General features: G+C 38.6%; 1 protein-coding gene across 7 annotated transcripts in view; it reads right to left on the reverse strand.

Moving 5' to 3' along the window:
• GRM8 (glutamate metabotropic receptor 8) overlaps positions 1 to 23,115 on the reverse strand; it is an 810,916-nt gene that overhangs the window by 660,052 nt on the left and 127,749 nt on the right. For 5 of the 7 annotated variants that reach the window (XM_054687702.2, XM_063815564.1, XM_063815563.1 and 2 more), the window contains exon 3: positions 692 to 908. In XM_054687702.2, the coding sequence (XP_054543677.1) occupies positions 692 to 908 (217 nt within the window). Of the gene's footprint in view, positions 1 to 691; positions 909 to 2,442; positions 2,468 to 6,342; positions 6,511 to 23,115 lie in introns of those variants that run through there. The other 2 variants (XM_063815566.1, XM_063815565.1) reach the window with 2 other exon arrangements.

Raw genomic sequence — 23,115 nt, forward strand, 5'->3', positions numbered from 1 at the left:
TTTTGCTCTGTGTTTTTCAAAGTAGTGGAATGGATTTACAACCTCATCGTACACATACAAGATGGTGAAATGCCTAGACACTTGGATAAGCACCTTGAAAAAAAAGCCCAGGACAGACATCAGCAGCACCTTGTTGTAAACAAGTTTTTACATCTTGTCCTTCATCACATCCTAAGCTTCAGAGTTTTAAGAATAAAAACGCAAAAAGTCAAATATGACAATAAGAATATTGCTTAAGTATAGCCTTGGGGGCTACTTCAGCATTGTTTTAAGATGATTACTAGACTTAGTCCCTCTAGTGTTGGATGTTAAATTCCACTGACTTTTTTTAAATTTAATGACTTGCTAATGTAAACTTCCATCTAAAACAATCAAATAGTATGTCATTTATTCAAATTTACAGTGGCTCTAATGTGCCAGCAAACTCCCTTGTCAAAACAGACAACTTTAAAAAATGTTCATGTGAGTCAGGAGTCCTACTTCCTAAATTAGCACCAAAGTGTCACCTTGATAGACCTATGAACAACAAAATCATTTATAATAAACCCAGCTTCCCTCTATAGTGGACAGCCTAGTTCATGCATCTGTAGGAGTTCCAATTATTCCCTACAGATAAGAGAGCACTTGGAGATGCTCAGGCATCAGCAATCTGTCACCTCCAAATACAATCATCTGATAAATATATGCTTACCAATCTCCCTCGAGATCTGAGTGAAGGCCTCCACACCGCTCTCACCATAGTTCCCCTCAGAAGCCAGTGTCGAAACATAATTCCATCCCAGTGCTGTCACGATGTCCACCATGGCTTGGGCTTGGTAGGAGTCAGGCGGAACCACTCGAGAGAAAAAGTCATACCTGGTGTTATCACTTAGCTCTGGGGCTGTGGATGCATAGCTGATTTGAGGTATCTGCAAAACAAATGATGGGTCATTTCAACCCATGAAGAATCTTGAAGAATGATGGATTGTCATATGAGCTAAACAGCCAAGGCTATACCAGAAACCTAGACATATCAACCTGAAGCCAAAATACAGTTTTATGACTACCAATTTAATTGGAAAGTATTTTTGAATGGCCCATAGGCTTACTTTCTCTCAATGCACAATATTTCTAAACAGTGAGAAAGAATTTCATTTTGCTTTAGTTTCCATTGTTTCTGGAGCCAAAGCAAAACATTTGTGCTTTTTGTTGATGTTGCTTTTTTAGTCTGTACATGATAAGCTCTGGTGCAGAAAGGAGAGAAAAATGAAGGCATATACATCAGAAAAGGTCACCTCTGAAACTGGCTTTGGCTTTATAGGACATAAATGCTATACAATGACTAACAGGGAATTTAATATAAGATTTTTTTACACTTGATACCATTTCAGTCTTAAGACTATATTTTTAGTAAATTATTGTAAATATATAGTTTTGCAAGTCTATTGACTGTTTATTGATACCATCAGAGTGCCACAAAAAGATTTGAGAATTGCCAGCAGCCACATATCCTCTCATAGACACATCATTCTAACCCCCTTCAAAACATCACAGAAAAGGGAATCCAGACCATAAATTCTTTAGAAGAGACTATTTTTCTTTTAATGGGGTGAATTGCCAGAAATTCTTTGAAATGAGGAATCCTATGTCATTTCTCAATAATGTGGGAGAGTGAGCTATGTGATTGTGTATAGTAACTCCTCTGCTGCCATGCTGTGGTATGAGTGAAAGTTCAGAGATCAAAGTGACTCCAAGATGCCCTAATTCAGGTAACTTGAAGATGCAGGTTTGACTTGTACATGAAAAAATTAACTTTATGCTACATCACATGTTGCAGCTAATGTCAGTGCTCAAAGAGGATGTCGGAGTTGCAGTTCCATCTTTCCCCACAGGGCTGCACACTCTGGGATCCAATAGTCCCCACTACAGTCTAGACAGATGATTCCCAATCTATATAAACATTTCAACTCCACCCTTGACACACTTGTAAAGCTCTCAACATCTAAATAACCTTCCTAAGTCTAGAGAGTCCTGTTCCCTACTAGTGGCCAGTGAAATGACAGTGAAGTTCCTAAAACGTAAAAGTCACCCCGGGAGCAGCAGCAGAGCAATGTGCTTGGAGCTGTCCATGGTGCTGACTATTCATTCAGCTTCCATGTAACTTGGATCCACCTGCATTGGCCGTAACAGAGAGTACCCAGAATAGCGTGGCCCATTTAACCCCAAATTCTTTCTGGTTCTGTTCTCCTAGTGGGGACTGTGTTAACTTATTTGTTAACACTGTGGGACCATGAAAACCATCTGACCCACCTCCTCCTGCCCTTTGCCTTCTCTGCCAGATATACTGGCCTTACCTTGACAAATTTTTTCCCTGGTTAGATTTTGTGACTGCATAGTACATGACTACTCGCAAGGACACCCCTCCAAATCTCAAACCACACACCAAATCTTGCCCTTTCTCACCTTTTCTTGTTTGTTTTCAGAGGACCTGGGAAGGAAACCATGGATAACTTAGTGAGATCTACCTCTTACTAGGTAAAAATTTCCCAAATATCAAAAGTATGTGCATTCCCATATCCTAACGAAAATAAGTCAGCCATCTGACTTTCACTTTAGAAGAAATTATATGTATGTGCGAGTAGGGGTTGTGTGGGGGGAAGGGAATAGGGGAGCATTCTATAGCAAAATATATAGCCCTACACCATTTCTTTGTCCTATTTGGATACCGATACTCCCACTTCCTGAGCTATTAAGAGTCCAGCAGTAAAATGACTTACACAACTCCCACCCTGCCTATAATAATGAGCCACCCTTTCTAAAAATGAGCAGAAAGTGTGAAAATTGAGTGTTTGAAACCAAAACTAATTATCTCAAATTACTACCTTCAGTCAGTCACTTCCAGGCTGTTTAATTAGCAGTCAGCCTCATGTTTAGGATTAATTAAACAGATGTAAAGGGTATATAAAATAAAAGTGCAGATAGAAGATGGTTGTTTGATTAATTCAGTAATGGACTTTCTCCCCAAAGTCTTGAAGAGTTTTCTCTTTGCAGATCAATGTGTGGGAAAGCAATGCAAGAGTATGCGTTTGTATTTTTATTTTTTCACTCTACAATAATACACATCAGGATATATGAATAGTATTTCAAGACAAGTTTTCAAGTTTTCATGAAGTCACATCTCATTTTTATTTTATTGTGGTAGACCACTAAGCATTGGTTCATTAAGCATTTTAATTTCTGTCCCAGCATCCCCAGTATTTCTACCACCCGCAAATTAAACCCTACTGGCAACTGAAGTAAAAATTTTTTAAAGACCTGGAATGTTCCTTTTATTTTCCCTACATCAAATTCACTGTAACTACCCACTTAACCTTGGAGGTTTCATCTACCAGAAACACAGCAATGGAAAAAAAGGTGGTGAATGGTGAAGAGAAGCGGAGGAAAAAAATGAAAGGAAAAAGAAGGAAAGCATCCCAAGAAAAGAAGTTGCTAGGAAAAGCACCCATTATCAGTTCCCCCATCCTTTAAAAAAAAAAAGTAGTGTCTTTTATAAGCCTCTGTTAACTCCCATGGCCAATGTAAAGGATAAAATACAAACTCTTCGGTCTGGTTCACAAAGATCATCAGATTCTGTCTCATCATCCTCCCCTGACCTGTACCTTCTCTCCATATTCTCACAGCATCTGCACCCTTCTCCATACCAGGGAGATTTAATGCTCTCCTCTATCTAATGATCCTCTATACAAATTCAATATCCAGCTCAAAAGTCACCTCCATCTGGGGACAGTTCACTAACTCCATCAGGCAGAGCTGTCTTTTGCTACTCCTGTCTTCCAAAGCCTCCACCAACTAACATTAGAATCATGACTCTGCTGGCTTATGATCCTCTCAAGACCAAGCAGGGTCTCTGTTTCTTTATTTGGCATCCCCAACACCAGGCAGACCAAGTGCTCAATGAATGTTTGAGGGCAATTAATTAATTAAACTGCTGCAGGAAATTTAATACAGTTTCTTCCCCACCACCTCCTCCCTTGCATTCCATCAAAATATTGTGCAGGCTATTCTCCATTTGACCCTCCTGATCCTTCCCTATCCTGCCAAAGACCCTAGGAGGCTGCTCTCTATGACCATACTGCCTGGGCTTCCTTGCCTCTGGCTTCTAGTTGAGTTTGTCCCGGAGGCACTAGCAGAACATGGGAGGGCGAGGGGTGACAGAAAGAAGTTAGAGTATTTATCCCCCAGTTTCTTTTTCCACTGACTCTGTTTCTCCACCTAACCCCTCACCCACAGCTAAAGCTTTTGCCAGATTCCAGTGACCACTCTGTACCATTGCCCCTGTAAGGTCTCCCCACTGCTGTTGGCTCCGAAGCACTTCATCATCCCTTGTTTTTTCCAACTGTGCCCACACTTACAAATAATCTTTTTGTGAACTGCCCTTTCATTACCCCTGGGTGTGCCAGAAGCCTGATGAACACTCCTCTATGACAAGTCTCTGTAGAAGACAACACTGCTGTGGCTCCCCAATCTCAGCCCTGCCCTAACTTCTTAGCCCTTCTCTAGCCACCTGCCCTTCCAGCCTTCTCTACCACTGTCCTTAGGTGACTTTCTCATTTCCTTTCTTCTTCATTTCCCTAAGGCATCCTACTGCATATTTGAAAACACCTGTCATTTTGTTTGCCTTCATTTCTTATTTTCTTTGTGCTGAGACTTCATAAAAATATCATATGTGCTTAAATAAGGCCATATTTCTATTACTCAAATGAAGCATATTTGAGTCAATTAATTATACAACTCAGGACACTCATCATCCTCTTTTTAAAAAAAAAGTTTTAGATTCCACTTTTCTAACAATTATTTTGGTTAGGAAAAACGCTTTTTCTTCTCTCACTATATTCTCACTTCAGCCCACAGAAGAGGAGATTCCTACCTCCCAACTCCATTCTCTTTGGGAGCTCCAGAACAAATATTTCCTCTCTCACTCTCCGTTCCTTTACTGACTTTCCCCAACATGGAGGGGGAAAGAAATCAAAGCCAGAGTTCTACGTTTATTGGGCAAAAGGGGATAGCAGGCCCTCTCTTTATTCTCTGACCTGTCCACATACATCTCAGGCTTCTTTTCTCTATAATGTCATGAGACCATGCTGGGCCTCAATTCTTGGAAAGGAAGCCCACCCTCTTCTCTCCATATTCCACTGGCAACCAGACATTTGAGAAATACTTGAAGTCCATGCTACTCACTGCAAGTGAACTTTAAGTCTTCTGTGCAGGCAGAAGTGGGTCCCAAGGTTGAGATATGGTGCAAGAGTAGGAGGCACAGGTTCAAGCTGAATTATCTCGAACGCAGTTCTTAACAGATAGTCATGTGCCTGGGGAGTTATTTGGTGCTTGCCCAGCTGTTAATAAAGCTAATTACTTAATCTACATTTAACTAGCTATTCTGTGAATATTGGACTTGCAAACTCTGAGAAATTCCAAAAATTTGACTTAGAGCTCAAGATTAAAATTATATTTCAAAAGAAATTCATTTACATATATTATTAATAGGAGTTAGCAGAGATTATTGTCTTCTAGTGTCTGTTCTCCTTCTAGATGAAACCTCCAGTTTTTACCTAACCACCCAGAACGTGACTACATTTCCTGGCCTTCCTTGAAATGGTAAGTGAACTTCTGAAAAGGATCCTTAAAGGGAGAAGGCATGCCTTTTTCATGATCCTCCCTCTTTCTTGCTGGCTAGAATTTGGACATAATGCCTGGAACTCCATTAGCCATCTTAGGCTATGACCTAGCAATGGTGGAGGAAAAAGCCACACCCTAGTGCAAGCCACTGTGATATCTGGATTCCTAAAGCCACTTGACTCTTCTTCATGCTTCCATTCATGCTCTTCTCAAATCTATGCCACACCAGCAAGAAAACTGGTATTTTACAAAGTAGATCTTAAAGGCCGGGTGCGGTGTCTCACGCCTGTAATCCCAGCAGTTTGGGAGGCTGAGGTGGGCAGATCACCTGAGGTCAGGAGTTCGAGACCAGCCTGGTCAACATGGTGAAGCCCCATCACTACTAAAAATACCAAAACTTAGCCAGGCATAGTGGTGGGCACCTGTAATCCCAGCTACTCAGGGGGCTGAGACAAGATAATCACTTGAACCCGAGAGGCAGAGGTTGCAGGGAGCCGAAATCACACCATTGCAATCCTAGGCACCAAGAGCAAAACTCTGTCTCAAAAAAAAAAACACAAAATAGATCTTAGAAAAATCTTGTTTAGAGTCCTTCAATCATTTCCCCATTGCCCTTAGAATATAGCCCAGACCTCCTGTCACAGGATCCTTTGAACTGGCAACTGACCACCTATCCCTCTCACTCACCTGATCCAACTACACTGGCTTCCTTTTTGTTTCACCTGCAGCACTCATACATATCACCACAAACATTTTCCCAAGTAAGTCCTTCCTGGCCTTTCTCAACCTTCAGCCTCAGCTCAACAGACCTTCCCTGACCACCCCATCTAGTGTTGTCTCCTCACCTTCCATTATGACCTCATCACTCTACTTATTTCCTTCCTCTTTCACCACCTGCATTAATTTGTGTATTCTATTTCCCCTACTAACATGTAGATTCCACAGGGTTATTTTCTGCATTGTTCACAGATGTAACATGAGCTCCCATGAGATAGTAGGTGTTCAATAAATATTCATTGAAAGTAAAATGAGCCCATCCATCCATTAATCAAGAACCCCTTTTGTTATTTTCTTCCATGTATCCTAACTTTGAAATATTTTTCTATAAAACTATTTAAGTTAAAACACCACCCATTTCCCACATTCTTTTTTAATCAAAGATCTGTTTAGCTGCAAAACTTCTGATCAGCACAAGGCATCTGTTTTTACCAAGCTGAAGTGATGGAATTCCAGTTCAAATCACCGAAGTGCCGCTTCAGTTGTAGCTTGTGCAGTCTTCTCGTAGGGAAGCTTACAACTGCCACTTTGCTTTTTGAAATGCCAAAAATGGCCATGAAAACTTCATAACTACCTTGGCAAACACCTTGACAGCCCACGGACTTCAATGTGTCATTAAAGAATAAAAATTACATTTCTAATCAAAGGTCAACATCATAGATTATTTAATCATTTACCCCTTCTTTCTTATCTTTATCTGTAAGATAGATATTCCAGACAGGGAAAAAAGTGCTTACATCTCCCCCAAACCAACTGTGTCTCTCCATGTTGCCTTCACTGAGCCTTACTGTACATGAATGAGTGATGAAATAAAGGGTTTCTGAGGCTCCAAGGGGCTCAGAGACTTTTAGATACCAGAAATACTCTTTTTGTGGCCCAAGGAAGAACAACTTCAGCTGCCTCAAGGTTTCCCACTGCTTGCACATCAAAACATTGCAATAAGCTTGAAACTTGCCTTGTCTATTCAGAATGCCATAAGTTTTGCATCTGTTCACCACAGTTACTGGTTTGCTAAATATCCCAAGGAAGCCAATACACCCCTGACAAGGCTAGCAAAAAGCCACATAAAGCACAGCTTAGAGGAAGCTCCTCTAAATTCTAGGAAATTTCAATCTTTCTGCAAGAAACTTGCATACATCTGAGTACAGATTTGCAGACAGAAGACAATTTAAGACCTGAATCACATATATTTTCACCATGAAAAAGGGTTTTTTTTTTTGTTTTTTCCCCCCTGCCAAAAAAGGTTTTTGTTCTCTGCAAACAACCTTGTCCATTGATCATGGAACTTAATTGGTGAAGTAGGTTGGCAGGGTGGGTTCTTGGTGCTACTCAATAACATCATTGGTTTTTTCCAGTGAAAGATCAGCTTGAAGCCACATTCTTCCCTTAGGGGGTAGTGCTTGACCAAGCACTTTTCCAGTGATGGTGGTTAGCAACAGCGGCCATCAGGATGATAGCTTCCTACCACCTGGCCTTGGAGTAGATTTGTTTTTGCTGCAAAACTCAGGTCAAAAAAAAGCATAATTATTATAGCCATTAACTTTGTCTTTTTATACTTGACTGCTCTCTAGTATTAAAACTACTAGTTGCTTGTGGCAAAACATCAGTATATAATCAGAAATTAGATATAAATGAGGAGTTAGGGCTAGAAGTCAATGTCCAGCACTGGCCCAACTCTTCCAACACTGCCCTGAGCTTTCATGCTCCTCCCACCTTCATGAAAACAGGCTAAGGAGAGGGAAAAGAAGAAAGGAAATGTAAAGCCAGAGTGTGAAACAAAAAAGAAGATGGATGACTACCCCAAGTTTGCATCCAAAAACATGAAGTAGTAGTATTCCTTCCCCAAATCAGGACTGGCTCAGAATAATCCTGTCCTCATAGTCGACAGTTATTAAGATTCCTGTTTGTACAAGTTGGTGTCAAATAGGAAATTCAGTCTCTGACCTTTTCTTCTCAGTTGAGTTCCCACAGTTGATTCAGAGCAGGATGTGAGCCTTTGGGTTTTGATGCACAACGGAGTTTAACAAAACCAAAGGAGAGGAAGCCTATTGAAATGGGGAAATCATGGGGTCAAGGAGAGCCAGGAGTACACTATATTGCACCATATTTTTATCTATCTCCCCAACATGAGCTCATTAAGACCAAGCAAAGCTTTACATACACACCTGCACAAAAGGGGCCTATGGTTAGTTAACACAGCTGAGTATAACACAGTTAGTAGGTTTAAGGTCATGAGTTGAATTCCATTATGGGCCAGGATGAAGACCACACCCCTCACCAGAATCTCTCTCTCACAAACACAGAGCACACTAACAAAGTCAACCAGAGAGAGGAGAGACAAGATCAATCCATTCTCACTGCTAGATGAATAATTCAAAGATGGTTTGCTACTAATGGTGAACCTAAAATTTTAGCAGCAAATCATGAGACACACTTTCTTCAAAACATAGAGTGTGTTTTTGTATCTATATCTGCCTGAAAGTATAAATATATATTACACTTACAAAGTCATATGTTGATTTCAGATAATTCATTTGAATAGACCATTGAATTGTAAAAGGGTACATTTTCTCACCTCCTTTTCATGGGTATTGTATGAGTCATAGAGGGAAAGAAAACAAATGACTCAAGGAGACTAAATAAAGGGACTATTTTCAAGGCAGGAGCAGCATATAGAGAAGGCAGTGGAAAGCCACAACCTAGAAGGAGTCAGAGGTCGAGGTTGGCAGTTGTTACCCATGAGCCCTAAGAGAGAGAGCAGTTACAGAGTCATGAACGGAAGCCACCTTGAGGGGTGCAGTAATCTCTCTAAAAGGACACAGCCAGCCCCTGGCAACCTCAAAAGGAAATTGCATTCTGACCTCTCCCTCATACACACCTCCTGCTGGGTCTCCCTCTGACCAAATCTATTGGAAGCCAGAGAGCAAGAGAACTTGACTTTGCCTGCACAAAGGAACCTTCCACGGCAGCCAGCAGACAGCAAAAGAAAGTGGTTGTGGCAGGCCAAGCAGAAGCTATCTAGCCCAGGCACCATTAATCATTGCTCACTGGACATGTGAACTAAATGTATGGAGAGCTGTGCAGATTTTCAGTTTTCTACATTATATTACTCTTTCATAATTTGATGCTTTCAAATATTTTTGACAGAAAATCTACACTAAGACATTTTGATTTGGCTATTGAAAATCTCAACCCTAAGATTAGACTAATGAAGTCTGGATTTCTTATGGAAAATAAAATAACTAATATCATGTTTTAGAAAGAAGTGTAATGATTTTAATCAAATTGGTAATGGCATTTTGACTTCTAACCTGTTTACTTAAAATAAAAGAGAAGCAAACTATGAACATGAAATAATTTACACATAAGCAACCATAATTTTACCCCATAAGATTAATAAACCTTTTTTTTTTACATCTGCTAATTACATTTTACAATAAGAAAGCACAACAGTTCCTTAGGAAAAGAATTGTTCTAATCCATCAAGTCACTAGTAGTGTGGGGATTTTTAAACCTAACTACCCTAAAAGTTTTACTAGCAAGTTGGATTTAAGACCTTCACTTTCAAAGAAAGGGACTTTAGGCTGGGCCCAGTGGCTTTCATCTGTAATCGCAGCCTTTTGAGAGGCTGAGGCTATAGGATCCCTTAAGGCCAGGAGTTTGAGACCATCCTGGGCAACACAGTGAGACCTCCATCTCTATAAAACATTAAAAAATTTGCCAGGCATGGTGGTGCACCTGTAGCCCCAGCTACTTGGCAGGCCGAGGCTGCAAGATCACTTGAGCCCAGGAATTCAAGGTGACAATGAGCTATAATTGCACCACTGTATTCCAGCCTGGGTGACAGAGAAAGACACTGCCACTCAAAAAATTAAAAAGAGGACTTTAATATTCCAACTAATTTTATAGTTTCTCTAGTTTATAGCATCTCCTTATCTTCAATTTTGCCTTTTTAAAAAATTGAACAGTTTTATTTAAATTTCCATATATTTCAGTACTCTGTGATTCTAAAAAATTATAATCAGTGCATATGCAAAATTACACAGAAATTTAAAAGGCTAAACCAATACATACACTTCTTCTAATAGTTAAATGTTCCTTAATGGTTACTTTTTTATTAATTCATTCAACAAATTAGCTCCCACTACATGCCAGACACGGTGACAGGCCCTGGAGACAGGACTGTAAACAACACATGGTCCTCCCAGCCCCATGGTACATATGACCAAATGGAAAAAGCAGGCATTCAATAAATAATCAACCAAATAAACATTTAACCGCAATTGTAATGGTTGTTGTGAAAGCTATGAACCTGCCGCTAAGAGTTACAAGGCCACTCACCTGGTCCGCAAGGGACAGGGCAAGCTTCCCTGATGAAGTGACATTAAGTTGACACATTGAAAAATGAAGAAGAAAAAGGAATGAACCCTGAACACCAGCCACAGATTGCCTCTCACTTGAGATCTCCTTCAGATGTGTATACTACCCAATTTGCAGAAATGAAGAGGACAGGCAGTCTACTGACAGGTACTTAATTTTAGAAAACTTGCCACAGGCTGAAAAATATTAAACCATAGACCACCGTCTCCCATGCATATTACAAATAATGTTTTCAAATACTATATGCATAACTGGGGTTCTTATGCCAGGACTATCAAGAAAATGCTACGTAATTTATCAGCAGAGACTTGCATTACATTCTCACAGATCTCTGAGTCCTGAGGCTTGTAAGGGTAAGGCATGAATAAATGAATGTATAGATGAAAGGTAAACAGATGAATGAAAACAGAAGACACTAAGAAGCAACTTTAAGTCAAGAGTCCAGAAAAAAAATAAATGTATACTTATATTACTTATAAGCTCTAATATTTGTTTCCTTCCTTAGGAAAGTAAAAAATAAGTGATTGAAAAGTAGGAGGAAACTCTCTTCTTTGTACTCAGGCAGTGAAGGCTTTGGGATAGGACTTCAAGCTATATGAGAAGCAGGTTAGAACTAATTCTAAAAGAACCTGGCTTGGCTTTGCTTTGGTTTGTTTCTTTACAAGGTAATATATATTTTCTGCACCTCTCAAGAGGAGGAAAGAGAAATACATGGATCTGTCCACCCCTGGAAACTCTGCTCAATGAGGCAGCATCCCAGGGAGACATGGAGAACTGCATTCCCTGATTTCATTCTTTCTATTGCTGCCAGTTTCTTTGATATCTTCTTGGAAAAGTTTTCAAGCAGTTTGGGATTTCAAGATGAAATCTCTGATTATTCTTCAAAAGAAAAAATAGGGGAAGTTTTGAAATGAGCTGCTTAAGACAGTGAAAGTTTTCTATAAAGTGATTTTCTTACATGAGTACAAAAAATAATAAATTACATTGTGTTATAATAGAAAAACCAAAACGATGCCATGGCACTTTATTAGCATCATTTGCTAAGTTACTTAAAAATTTAACTCTCCCACCCACTCATTCCCATCACTGCTGACTTCAAACTATCACCTAGCATTTAATTTTCCTCTTCTGCTGATTTCCTTACTGTGCAATCACTGCTGTGGTTCAATTTTTCCCCCAAGCATGTCAGCACTAGAACATTATAAAATAAAAAGTCAGTAATTATAACTAACAAATTGAAGTCAATAAACTTTAAGCTGGCAAATATTCCATTTAGACTGGCATTCTGCCAGCCAATAGTACACGATTTGACTCCTGCAAATAAAGAAGAATGTTGATAAGGACGTTTATGCAAATAAGTTTCCTGGCTGGCAATTTCATGGATTTTTAGTGATTATCCGCATTCACAAAATCTTGGTCTTCAAGTCATTATTTATCTCCCAGCTAGCATTCAGGTACTGATTCTAAACACCTAATAGCACTGGAAATTCTCATTTACTTTCTGTTACCTAAGTTAGTAAACTTAGTAGATTAGAAGAAGGTACGCATGAGGTTAAAGGTCTTCATTCGAGCTCCATTTACACAGGGGGAAAACCCACTCCATTTGCAAAGACCAAAAAGCTGATTTCATAAATGGACATCATTGGTAACAGGAAAAGTTGATAAAAGGATGTAAATGACTCAGAGTCCTTTATTCCACTACATACTACAGAATGCAAGGATATGTTCCTCTGAGAAGGCATCATCTCAGTATCCAAAGGGCAATACATTAAGTTTCCCCTAAACAAATTGATTAGCCCTTTCATCCTATGAACATTTTTGGGAAGCCTAGCTTACTGCTCTCTATAAGCCTTCTTTATGTGTCATATTCCATAATGTGTGCGTATGTGTGTGTGCATACACATGTGTACATGTTCATTTTGCCAACATTTATTTAACATGTTATATTGGCCAAGAATTGTGCTTAGTGCTCTAGCTTCATTTCATGAATGACTAAACCATAATCTGGAGAAGTAACTTGCCCAAGACCAAGTAATTTGTAAATGACAGAATAAGATTCAAATCCAGGTAGTCCGACCCCGGATTCATTTCTTAAACTCCTCTACCCTCCGCTACTTTGGGTCCATTTTTAAATCTGATATTAATTCTTCAGTAGCTTTTTTTCCCACAGGTGTTCAGCTTCCTCCCCGTTTCCACCTCTGTTCACATCTGCAACTCCTTTGGGGTTGTAAGTCATGGCTTGGCTGGAGCTTGGACATCACCAGCCATTGCCATATATGGTATCACAGTGAATAGGAGATACTAGCATCTATGATCAGCTAAATATTATCTGCCTCCATTGGTTTTCATCAATCCCAATTGCTCCTGTTCCTTCTGGGGAGGGGGGCCTCCTGGCCCAGTTGGGTACCAACAAAATGGTCTGAGACAAGTTTGGGGCAGGTTGGACAGTAATCACATAGGTCAACAGGGGAAGGTAAGTGCAAAAAGGGCTAGCCAAGTTCCCAAGTTCAGAGAGAGCACATCTAAATACAACAGGCGATGGGGAGCAGAGGCAAGAACCAAGAAATGGGGCCAGGCGTGGTGGCTCACACCTGTAATCCCAGCACTTTGGGAGGCCGAGTTGGGATTGCTTGAGGTCAGGAGTTCAAGACCAACCTGGCCAACATGGTGAAACCCCATCTCTACTAAAAATACAAAAATTAGCCAGGCATGGTGGTGTGTGACTGTAGTCCTAGCTACTCAAGAGGCTGAGGTATGAGAATCACTTGAACCCGGGAGACAGAGTTTGCAGTGAGCCAAGATTGTGCCATTGCACTCCAGCCTGGGTGACAGAGCGAGATCCTGTCTCTCTCTCTCTCTCTCTCACACACACACACACGCACACCCACACACACACACACACAAGAAAGAAAGAAAAAAGAAAAGAAAAGGTAGAAGATGACTGAAAGGTGTTCCAGGCAGAGGGGACAGCATCTGATAGAAACAAACCTATGAAAGGCTATAGATTGCTTAGGAAAAGCTAACAATTCAGTAGTCTTGGTGAAAGGTGTTCATGAGCCCAGTTCAGTCTGCTTTCTGTTTGTTTGTTCTTGTTTTTCATTTTAACAAGTATTTGTTAAGCACTTAGGATATGTCAACACTCTCTTACTTGGCCTAAATGAGAACTCACTCTCCAATTTTCCTCTTAAATCTCTATCTCCTTTGTTGGCTATTCTTCCCTTGTTTCATCCTTTAAGTGTTAGCATTCTTTAGGATGTGGCCTAGACTCTTTTGTGTTCACTTCATACCCACTCCAAACCTATAAATGCAGTCTAAATCTCTCCAGTGAGTTCCAGACCCATGTCTTACTTATTTGACCTCTCTCTTAAGTGTCCAACAGGTATCTCAAAATGACATGCCCAAAACTTGTCACGCACACCAATCCCAGCATAAACTGAAGATCATCTGGTGCACCAGGGGTCCTCAAGTCATAGCTGGCCAATTGGCTGGGTTCCAGAATTATGTGAGTGCCACACACTTTCCAATTATGAAGTTTCCAACCATGCAGCTGTCATCTATGCATGGCTTTGGTCTGCCTTGTTTAGCCCTCCCTTTTTTATACCTCTCAGTGGCCAGTTGGCCATCAGAAATGAAGACTCTTTAAAAATTAAATTTAAGGTCCAAATTTCCTCTAGAGGAAAACATATGCTTATATGTTTTGGTATAAAAGATGTGTTCATGTTGCAAAAGATAAATTCAACAGTATTGACTACAGTAACTGTGGCACTAAGTTTTCTCTACAATCTTGCTACTCAGTGCTGTCAGCAAACCCACAGCATCAGCATCACCTGGGAGCTTCTTAGAAATGTAGACTCTCAGGCCCCACCCCAGACCTACTGAATGAGACTGAATTTTAACAAGATCTCCAGGTGATTCGTGTTCACAATAAAATTGGAAAAGCTCTGCTATAGTATGAAACATTGAATGTGTACTCAAGAGCCCTGTTTCCTTTTGAAATTTTTCCATATCATGCTCAAAGGGATTTAAACACATTCATTGCAAAGATTATTTTTGTAGCTCTGGATGTTGTCATCATGAGGAGATATAAAAGCTCCCTCTAATTCACTTTATGAAGAAGTTGATGCCTTGAACATTATGTTCACTTATCCTAGGATGAACATCTCCTGATCATTAGAAATTTCTTTTCAAAAATATTCTGCATCCAAATTTCTAAGAGTATTATGTTTCAGTTCTTGCATCAAATGCTAGCATGGAGTTTATTTTTAGTGTCATGATAAATCTATAGACCAGTGAATATATCATATCAAGAGTTGAGTCAGTAAAAGCTTTTTAAATATATTTCTTACTTATTTGAAAATAACAGATGAGTTTTTGAAAAATAAAAATTTGGCAAAGCCTGCATGATGAAATGCCAAATAAAAGATGCAATGTACCTTGTCATCGATACATTTTCCATAGCATTTATATGCAGCAGGATAATTTAGTAAGATATTCATTTCTGTCTGATTGTTACTGCTTTAGGAGACGGATGAAAAGATTTATTTTCCTTTGCACCCTCCACATGAGCAATCAAGCCTGCATGTCTTGGCGAATTAGCTCATTTTCAGGAGACTTGGCCTATAGAGGTTATAGAGCTGAATTACTAGAGCAGGGGCATCTCCCAAGGTTTGAGGAGGAGGAATTTGAAATGGAAATAGAGGGAGAGAATAGTACTTCACCAGAGACTTGGGAATGAATCTTCCCTGGTAGTGCCTGAGAACCCAGGAACCCTCAAAGAAGCTCATTTCCCATGCTTGCCATAGAAGGAATGGAATCCCCCTCCTTTGAACAGCCCACAGGGGCTACAGTGAGCATCTCTGTGGTTATCTCCTCTGTACCTATATTAGTCCACTCTCACACTGCTCTAAAGAACTACCTAAGACTGAGTAATTTATGAAAAAAGTCATTTAATTGATTCACAGTTCTGCAGGCTGTACAGGAAGGATGGCTGGGAGGCCTCAGGAAACTTATAATCATAGCAGAAGGCAAAGGGAAAGCAAGCACAGCAGGGGTGAGGGAGAGAGAGTGCACGCAAAGGGGGAAGTGCCACACACTTTTAAACCACCACATCTTGTGAGAATTCTATCACGAGACAGCACTAGGCGGATGGTCCTAAACCATTAGAAACCACCCCCATGATCCACTCACCTCCTACCAGGCCCCACCTTCAACACCTGGGGACAATTCCACATGGGATTTGGGTGGGGACACAGAGCCAAACCATATTAGTAGCCTTGGAAACTGAAGGCTAGGTCTCCAAACTGAATATGATTGAATTGTTGACACCCTAGTGAATGTGACTCAGTGTCAGAATTATTTGATATCAAAGAAAAAAAGTTCATTTCACTTCAGTTTTGAAGAGCAAATTCATTTCATACACCTACTTTACCTTAGAGAGTAGGCTTATGAGCTGAGGCACTGGGATACACTGCTATTCTTCAGCAGATCCTAGGAAAGCACTTTGTACATAGCAGATAACACATGGACATTGTTGATTAACTGCTTACTAGCGACAGTAAAACAACTCAGGATTCCTGGCTTTTAATATCAACAGTCTACCTAGTAAAACTGCTTCTCAAATCTTCCCACATTTTCGGTGCTTAAATGAAAATATACTTTTCTTTTTTTATGAGTAGCTGAATCCTTTTGCATAGACCGTAACTTAGATATATGAAGACATTTATTGTCTTTCCAATTCTAAATTTCTAAATAATCTAAATATGTAAATGTCTCCATAATGCTTTGCTAGAGACTGTATGTAAATATCATTAGGCTTTCTATTTAAAAAAAAAAAAGGAAAAAGAAAAAACAGGAAAATCTCTTAGGCACGTCTGTCTTTTAAAAAAATACCATTTCAACCTCAAATTTGATGAGACATACACATTGCTTTTTGGATGCCCTTTAATTTTTTTAATTCTAAGAAAAAAATGGAGGAGATTTAAAGTAGTTTGACATTTAAGAATATAATCTAACTTACATTAGGATTGAGGTACTGCAAATGTAGACATTTTCTTTTGTAAACAAATAAATAGAAAGTAGGACAACAAGTAGAATTCAAGGTAGCTCAAAAATGCAGGATGAAAAACACTTGAAAAGAAAATGGAAATACTGAGATAAAAAAAATTCAACACGTCATAAAAAGACTTTTTGGGAGAGGGACTGAGAAGAGTAGGGGGTAGATTAAATATACTGGTTGAGAAACCAGCATTAGAGAAGACTAGGGACTAAGGGTAAGGGGATGAGTGGAGAAGGCAGTGTGGCTTGAGTCAACGTTGAACTTCAGGAACAGGAGAAGAAGATGGGAAAGAGGAAAAGAAAGACTTTTAATCCCCTGTAGCAGGAGATCGAATAAGCAAAGAAGTCACTGTTTTCCCTCCAGACTTCCATCCCTGCTAAGTGGCTACTATTGAATTAATCATCTGTAAATCATCATTCTGGACTGGCATAGCCTTGGTTTAGGGTGTCTCATTTCATCCATATAATAGTCGCCAGGGCTACTGAGTCCCTTCAAAACTAGTAATCAGCCAGATGTCACAATCAAACATGTCTGTGCCTATACAACTGCTACGGTTTGAATGTTTGTCCCCTCCAAACCTCACGTTGAAATTTCATCCCCAGTGTTGGAGGTGGGGCATAATGGGCAGTGTTTGGGTCCTGGGGGGAATCCTTCCTGAATATGTTAATACCCTTACAAGGTTGGGGGAGTGAGTTCTCACTCTGTTAGTTCCCTCAATAGCTAGTTATTTAAAAGAGCCTGGCACCTTCCCTCTGTCTCACATTTCCTCTCTGTGTGTGACCTCTGCACACTCTAGCTCCCTTTCTGCCTTCAGCCATGAGTGGAGGCAGCCTCAGGCCCTCATCAGATGCAGATGCCCAATCTTAAACTTTCCAGCCATCAGAACTGAGCCAAATAAACCTTTTTTCTTCATAAATTATTCTTAGCCTCAGGTATTCCTTTATAGCCATACAAAATGAACTAAGACAACTTTATTATTCTGCCCAGGTTTCTAATAAAACATTACCAAATTTTCTTCAAAAATTCCTCAGATCTGTTTCAATATGGGTCAAATATTTTTCAAATATTTTGTAGAATGTATCTTTTTCTTCCCCATAAGAAATAGAAGCCATCAGTTAAAGATACCTCTTAATTTCCCATCATCACATGACAAACCTTCCCTTCCTTCTTCCTTTCCCTTTCCCTTTCCTTTCGTTACAAGAAAAAATGTCACCTTTGCTATCTAAAGTGAAGCCTCAACTCTGCTCTGAATTGCACATGCAGCAGCCTTTTTGAGCTTGACACTGTAGATTATTGCCTCTCTCTTTCAAGTCATTAACCACATACTTTCAACTGGGTCCTTTCTACTGGCATTTGTGTATACTCAAGCCTCTCCAATTCAAAAAGAAAACATTTTTAAAAAAGAAAATAAACCATTACTCAACTCCTCATCCAACTCCAGCTCTCAAGCTAATATTTGTCTACCTTTTACAACCAAACTTTAAAATTTCAACTAAGTACCCTCTCCATTGTCTTACCTCCCACTCACTTTTCAGCATTGAGACCGGCTTTTGTCCCAGGGCTGTATTCAAACTGCTCTAAGCAAGATCATAAAACTTTTCATGTCACAAAATCCAATGGTCAATTTGCTGTCCTCATTTCACTTGAATCAGCAGCTTTAAAATCTGGATAATATTTTCCTTGGCTTCTACAACACGCTCTCTTGGTTTTCTCCTACCCCTCTAGATATTCCTTCTTTGTCATCTCCTCTAGTTCATCTTTATTTGCTTACAATTTAAAAGTGAGGTTCCCTGAGGCCTGACCTGAGCCCCAATTTTTTTGCACCCTTTCATTCTCACAAGATGACAATGTCCAACAAGTTTATGACTTTGATCACTGTCAGTATAACTACAGTGCCCAAATTTATCTCTGAAATAGTCAACTCAGACTTCTCTAAAATGCAAACCTACTACCAATTGGATAATGAACCTCCATTTAGAAATTTTAAATTTACCTTAAATTCAACATGATCAAAACTGATTGCACAGACTTGTGCTTCTGGCCAAAACGAAATAACTGGAACCAGATGTAGCCCCTACCCTTTAACAAAATATTAGGAAATCAACCTTAGGAGTATATAAAAAATTAAATAAACAATGACAAGGAATGTAATCAATTCACCATATTAATGGTATAAATACAAAACCATAATTGGTGTAGAAAAAGCATTTGAAAAAATTTAACATCCATTCACAAAACAGATAAATAAACAAATAAGTAAAGTCTCAGCTTATTAAGACTATACAGAAATACCCTCAACATGATAATGGACATCTGTTGAAAAAATACATCTAAAATCATACCTAGTGGTGAAAGGCTCAATGCTTTTCCCCTAAGAGTCTGCAAGACACAAGACTGTCCATTTCACTGGAAATTAGCAAGCTGATTCTAAAATTTGTATGGAAATGCAAAGAATTTACAATAGCTACAATAATTTTAAAGAATAAGAGCAAATTTGAAGAATTCATTAAATGTTTTCTAAACAAACTATAAAACTACAGTAATCAACAAAGCAAAGGACTGGCATAAAGCTAGATATAGAGATTAATGGAAAAAAGTGAAGAGTTTAGAAATGGCCATAAAGATGCCAAGAAAATTCAAAGGGGAAAGGATAACTTCTCAACAAATGGTGCTAGAACTGAATAACCATATGAAGAAAAAAGACACTTGATTCTCATACCATGCATAAAAATTAGTCAAAGTGGACAACTGACCCAAACACAAATAGTAAAACTATACAGTAGTACACGCAAGGATACAAAAATACTAGAAGAAAATCTAGGGAAAACTCTTCAGGACAAAACTCTTCTAGACAATGAATTCATGACTAAGACCTCAGAAGCACAAGAAACCAAAACAAAACTAGATAAATGAGTACTTAATTAAACTAAAAAACCTTAACACAGCAAAAGAAATAACACAGTGAACAGATAACCTGCATAATTAGAGAAAATATTGGAAAACTATGCATCCATCAGGGGACCAATATCCAGAATTTATAAGGAACTCAAACAACTAAAAACACACACACACACACACACACACAAACACAAATAACTATTAAAAAGTGAGCAAAAGACGGTTTTCAAAAGAAGATATACAAAGGGCCAACAGACATTTGAAAAAATACTTTACATCACTAATCATCAGAGAAATGCACATTAAAACCTCAATAAGATATCATCTTACACTAGTCAGAACCATTACTATTAAAAAGTCAAAAAATAACAGATGTTGGTGAGGATGCAGAGAAAAGGGAATGCTTATATACTGTTGGTAGAAATGTAAATTTTTACAATCTCTATGGAAAACAGTAAAGAGATTTCTCAAAGAATTAAAAGTAGAACTATCATTTGATCCAACAATCCCACTACCGGGTATCTACCCAAAGGAAAAGAAATAACTATATCAAAAAGATACCTGTACTCATATGTTTATCATAGCACTATTCATAATCTTTGCTAAAGATATGGATTCAACTTAAGTGTCCATCAGTGGATGACTGGATAAAAGAAATGGGGTATATATGGACATCAGAATACCATTCAGCCGTAAAAATAATGAAGCATGTCTTTTGCAGCAACATGAACGGAGCTGCAGGCCATTGTCTTAAGTGAAATTACTCAGAAACAGAAAGTCAAGTATCCTATGCTCCCACTTATAAGTGGGAGTTAAATAATGTGTACACACAGAGTATAGAACGGTAGGTCTAGTACACTCAGAAGGGTTGGGAAGAGAAATGGGGTGGGTGATGAAAAATTAGTTAATGGGTACAATGAACATTATTCAGGTGATGGATACACTAAAAGCCAAGACTTCACCACTATATAATATGTCCATGTAACAAAATTGCACTTGTACTCCTTAAATGTATTTAAATAATACTACTAATAAAACCATTAGAAAAACTTAAGTGAAAATTTTCACAAAATTGAGGTAAAGATGTTTAGAAAAGACACAAAAAGCACAGTTCACAAAGTAAATTAACAAATTGGAATTCACCAAAATAAGAAACCTCTTCACATATCATTATTAATAAAATATAAGTCAAATCACAGATTGAGGAGAAAATATTTGGGAGCTATATCTGATTAAAGACTTTTACCAAGAATTTTTAAAGAACTCTTACAACTCATAACAATACAAACAGTCCAAATTTTAAAATGGGTAAAAAACTTGAACAGAAATTCAGAAGAGAAGACATACAAATGGATAAATAAAAAGATGCTAAATCATATTACTCTTCAGGGAAATTAAAATTAAAATCAATGAGATATAACTACATACTTACTAGAATTCCTAAAGGTAGAAACTGACAATACCAAGTAGGGCAATGATGTGAAGCAACTTAAACTCTCCTACATTGCAGTTGAGAATGCAAATTGCTACAACCACTTTTGAAATAATTTGGCAGATATATATGTCCCATATGTGTGTGGGGGGTATACACACACTCACAAATGTACATATGTATGTACACTTATAAAATATAAATATATGCATCTACCACATAATCCAGCAATTCTACTACTAGGTATACTTACCCAAGAGATATAAAAACATATGTTCATACAAAGACTTGTACTCAAATGTTCACTACAATTTTATTCACAGTAGCCCAAAATTGAAAACAACCTAAATATCCATCAATAGGTGACTGAATGAACAAACTGTGGTGTAGCAATAAAATAAAATACGACTTGGCAATCAAAATAAATTACTGATGAACACAGTAATATGAATGAATCTCAAAACTATTATACTGAGCAATAAAAGCCAATCCCAAAAGATTACATACAACGTGATTCTATTTATTGAAATTCTAGAAAACACAAATCTAACCTATAGTGAGAAAATAGAACAGTGATTTCCTGGGGCCAGAGCAGGGTAAGAGGACTGTAAATGGCACAAGGAAAGTTTTTAGGTGACGGAAAAATGCTATATCTTGATTGTGACTGTGATATACAGGTTTATATATTTGTCAAAACTCATCAAATACTCATTTACACTAGGTGCATATTATTATATGTAAGTTATTATTTAATAAAGATTTTTTTAAATAATCAATGCCTGGTCTCTCCTTCCACCCCAGCACACACCCTTCAAAAACAAGTCCTCCTTAAGTTATTTGAAATCTTGGTATAATGTTTTCTTACTTCCATATCCTTCAACACTCATGTTCATGCAATCACTATATTCTGTTTACCTTCAAAATATCTCGGCGTCTTGACATATCTTATCTCCACTGGCACCTTTAGGCCTATGCCCCATTAGCTCTTACTTACATCTCTTGTGACATCTCAGCAGGCACTCTCATGGCCTTCCAATCTATTTTCCACCCTTAGCCAAGTGCAGAACCCATTATGACAACCCTCTAAAAACTGTGCAATCCTACCGTGATCAAAGAAAGCCTCATGTGGCCTGGCCCCTGCATGCCTCTCCAATCTATTTCAGTTATCCTCTAGATCTCCACACTCCGGCACAGTGGCCTTTTTTCAGTCCTTGAAGAGACTATGTTTCTTCTCTCTTTAAGACCTTCTCACTTGCTGTGCTCCCTGCTCATATATTCACCCACCCAAACTCTTGCTCATCCTTCTGATTTCTTCTTAAACATCACTGCCCCAGGAAAGCCATCCCTGCTCCACTCCCCTAGCAAGTCAAAGCCTTGTGACACAGGCTTTCATAATACCCTGAATCTCTCCTTCACAGTATATCTGCTTTCATTGGAATTGTATAGTTATTTTTGTAACTTATTGTTTAATGTCTGTAGCTCCTGTTGGATTTAAACTTCACAAGACAGTGGCCCTGTCCATCTTACTACCACATTTCGAGTAACTAGTATTAAAAGGTTCAACAAACATGAATGAGTGAACGAATGAATATAGCCTATGACAAAGAACCTAGTGAGCCCATAGTGACAATAAAATAGTCAACAACGACCTTCTCCGAGAGGAAGTAGCTTCTTTAATCACTAACATTTTGCTTCTAAAATGAGTCCAGAGAGACCCAGGACTCAGCCTTGAATAAACAAGCCTATAAAATATGAATGTCATTTTATCTTTAAGGACTTATTCATTGTAATCTCTGTTTTAAAATCTGAAAAAGACGGACTTATTACCTAGGATGGGGACAATGTGCATCTAGAATAACTTAAATGAATACAAATATATAAAATATATAATGATTCATGAAGTCATAATAATACTAAA

Source organism: Pan troglodytes, chromosome 6 (assembly GCF_028858775.2).
Source record: "Pan troglodytes isolate AG18354 chromosome 6, NHGRI_mPanTro3-v2.0_pri, whole genome shotgun sequence".
Taxonomy (NCBI): domain Eukaryota; kingdom Metazoa; phylum Chordata; class Mammalia; order Primates; family Hominidae; genus Pan; species Pan troglodytes.